The 626-nt window shown below is 61.5% G+C and overlaps 1 protein-coding gene across 1 annotated transcript in view; it reads right to left on the reverse strand.

Annotated features, from left to right (window-relative positions):
- The window catches only part of GATA3 (GATA binding protein 3), a gene marked incomplete at its 5' end in the record, with an annotated part of 16,480 nt that overhangs the window by 15,598 nt on the left and 256 nt on the right, over nt 1-626 (reverse strand). Inside the window, 2 exon segments of the mRNA XM_010145278.1 lie at nt 137-397; nt 400-609. Coding sequence (XP_010143580.1) covers nt 137-397; nt 400-609 — 471 coding nt within the window.

Here is a 626-nt window from a genome sequence, read left to right on the forward strand (position 1 = left end):
CTGTTACCACACGGATGCTTGTGCGCATCCCTCTGTGCCGAGAGGGGCGGGGGGGCACAGACCTACCCCTTTGTCCCCGTTTCCCCCCACAGCTTCCTCTCCCGAGCAATGGGGATGAAGAAGCCAAAAGCCCTACCTGTGCTTGACCGTGCTTTCGGTCGCGATTTACACCCGAAGCCGGTAGGCGATCCTCCTAGGAGGCTACTGGGGGGAAACAGTCCCGAGCCATATTCTGGGACATACGGTGGGGAGGGAGGGTTAGTGATGGGGTGATGAGCGGAGGAGGTGGCTCCTCCTAAAGAGGCCATGCTGCTCCGAGAGTGAGAGGACTCCAGCTTCATGGTATCGGCCAGGGACACCTGGTATTTGATGCATTCCTTCTCGTCCTGCCGGGTCGGGACACATCTTTAGGAGGAGTCGGTGGGAAGGTGAAAAGGTGCGGGCTGGAGTGGCCGGCGGATAAAGTGGAAGAGGAGGCGGGTGGGTAGACGGAAAGGGGTCCCGGTGAGCTGTGATGGATGGAAGTCTTGGAGAAAGGGCTGAGGTTCCAGGGGGAAGCGCTGTGGTGGCTGCTCAGCGCCTTGCTGCCGTCCAGCCAGGGCAGCGAGCCGTGCAGCAGCGGGGGG

This window comes from Buceros rhinoceros, unplaced genomic scaffold (genome assembly GCF_000710305.1).
Source record: "Buceros rhinoceros silvestris isolate BGI_N320 unplaced genomic scaffold, ASM71030v1 scaffold18390, whole genome shotgun sequence".
NCBI lineage: Eukaryota > Metazoa > Chordata > Aves > Bucerotiformes > Bucerotidae > Buceros > Buceros rhinoceros.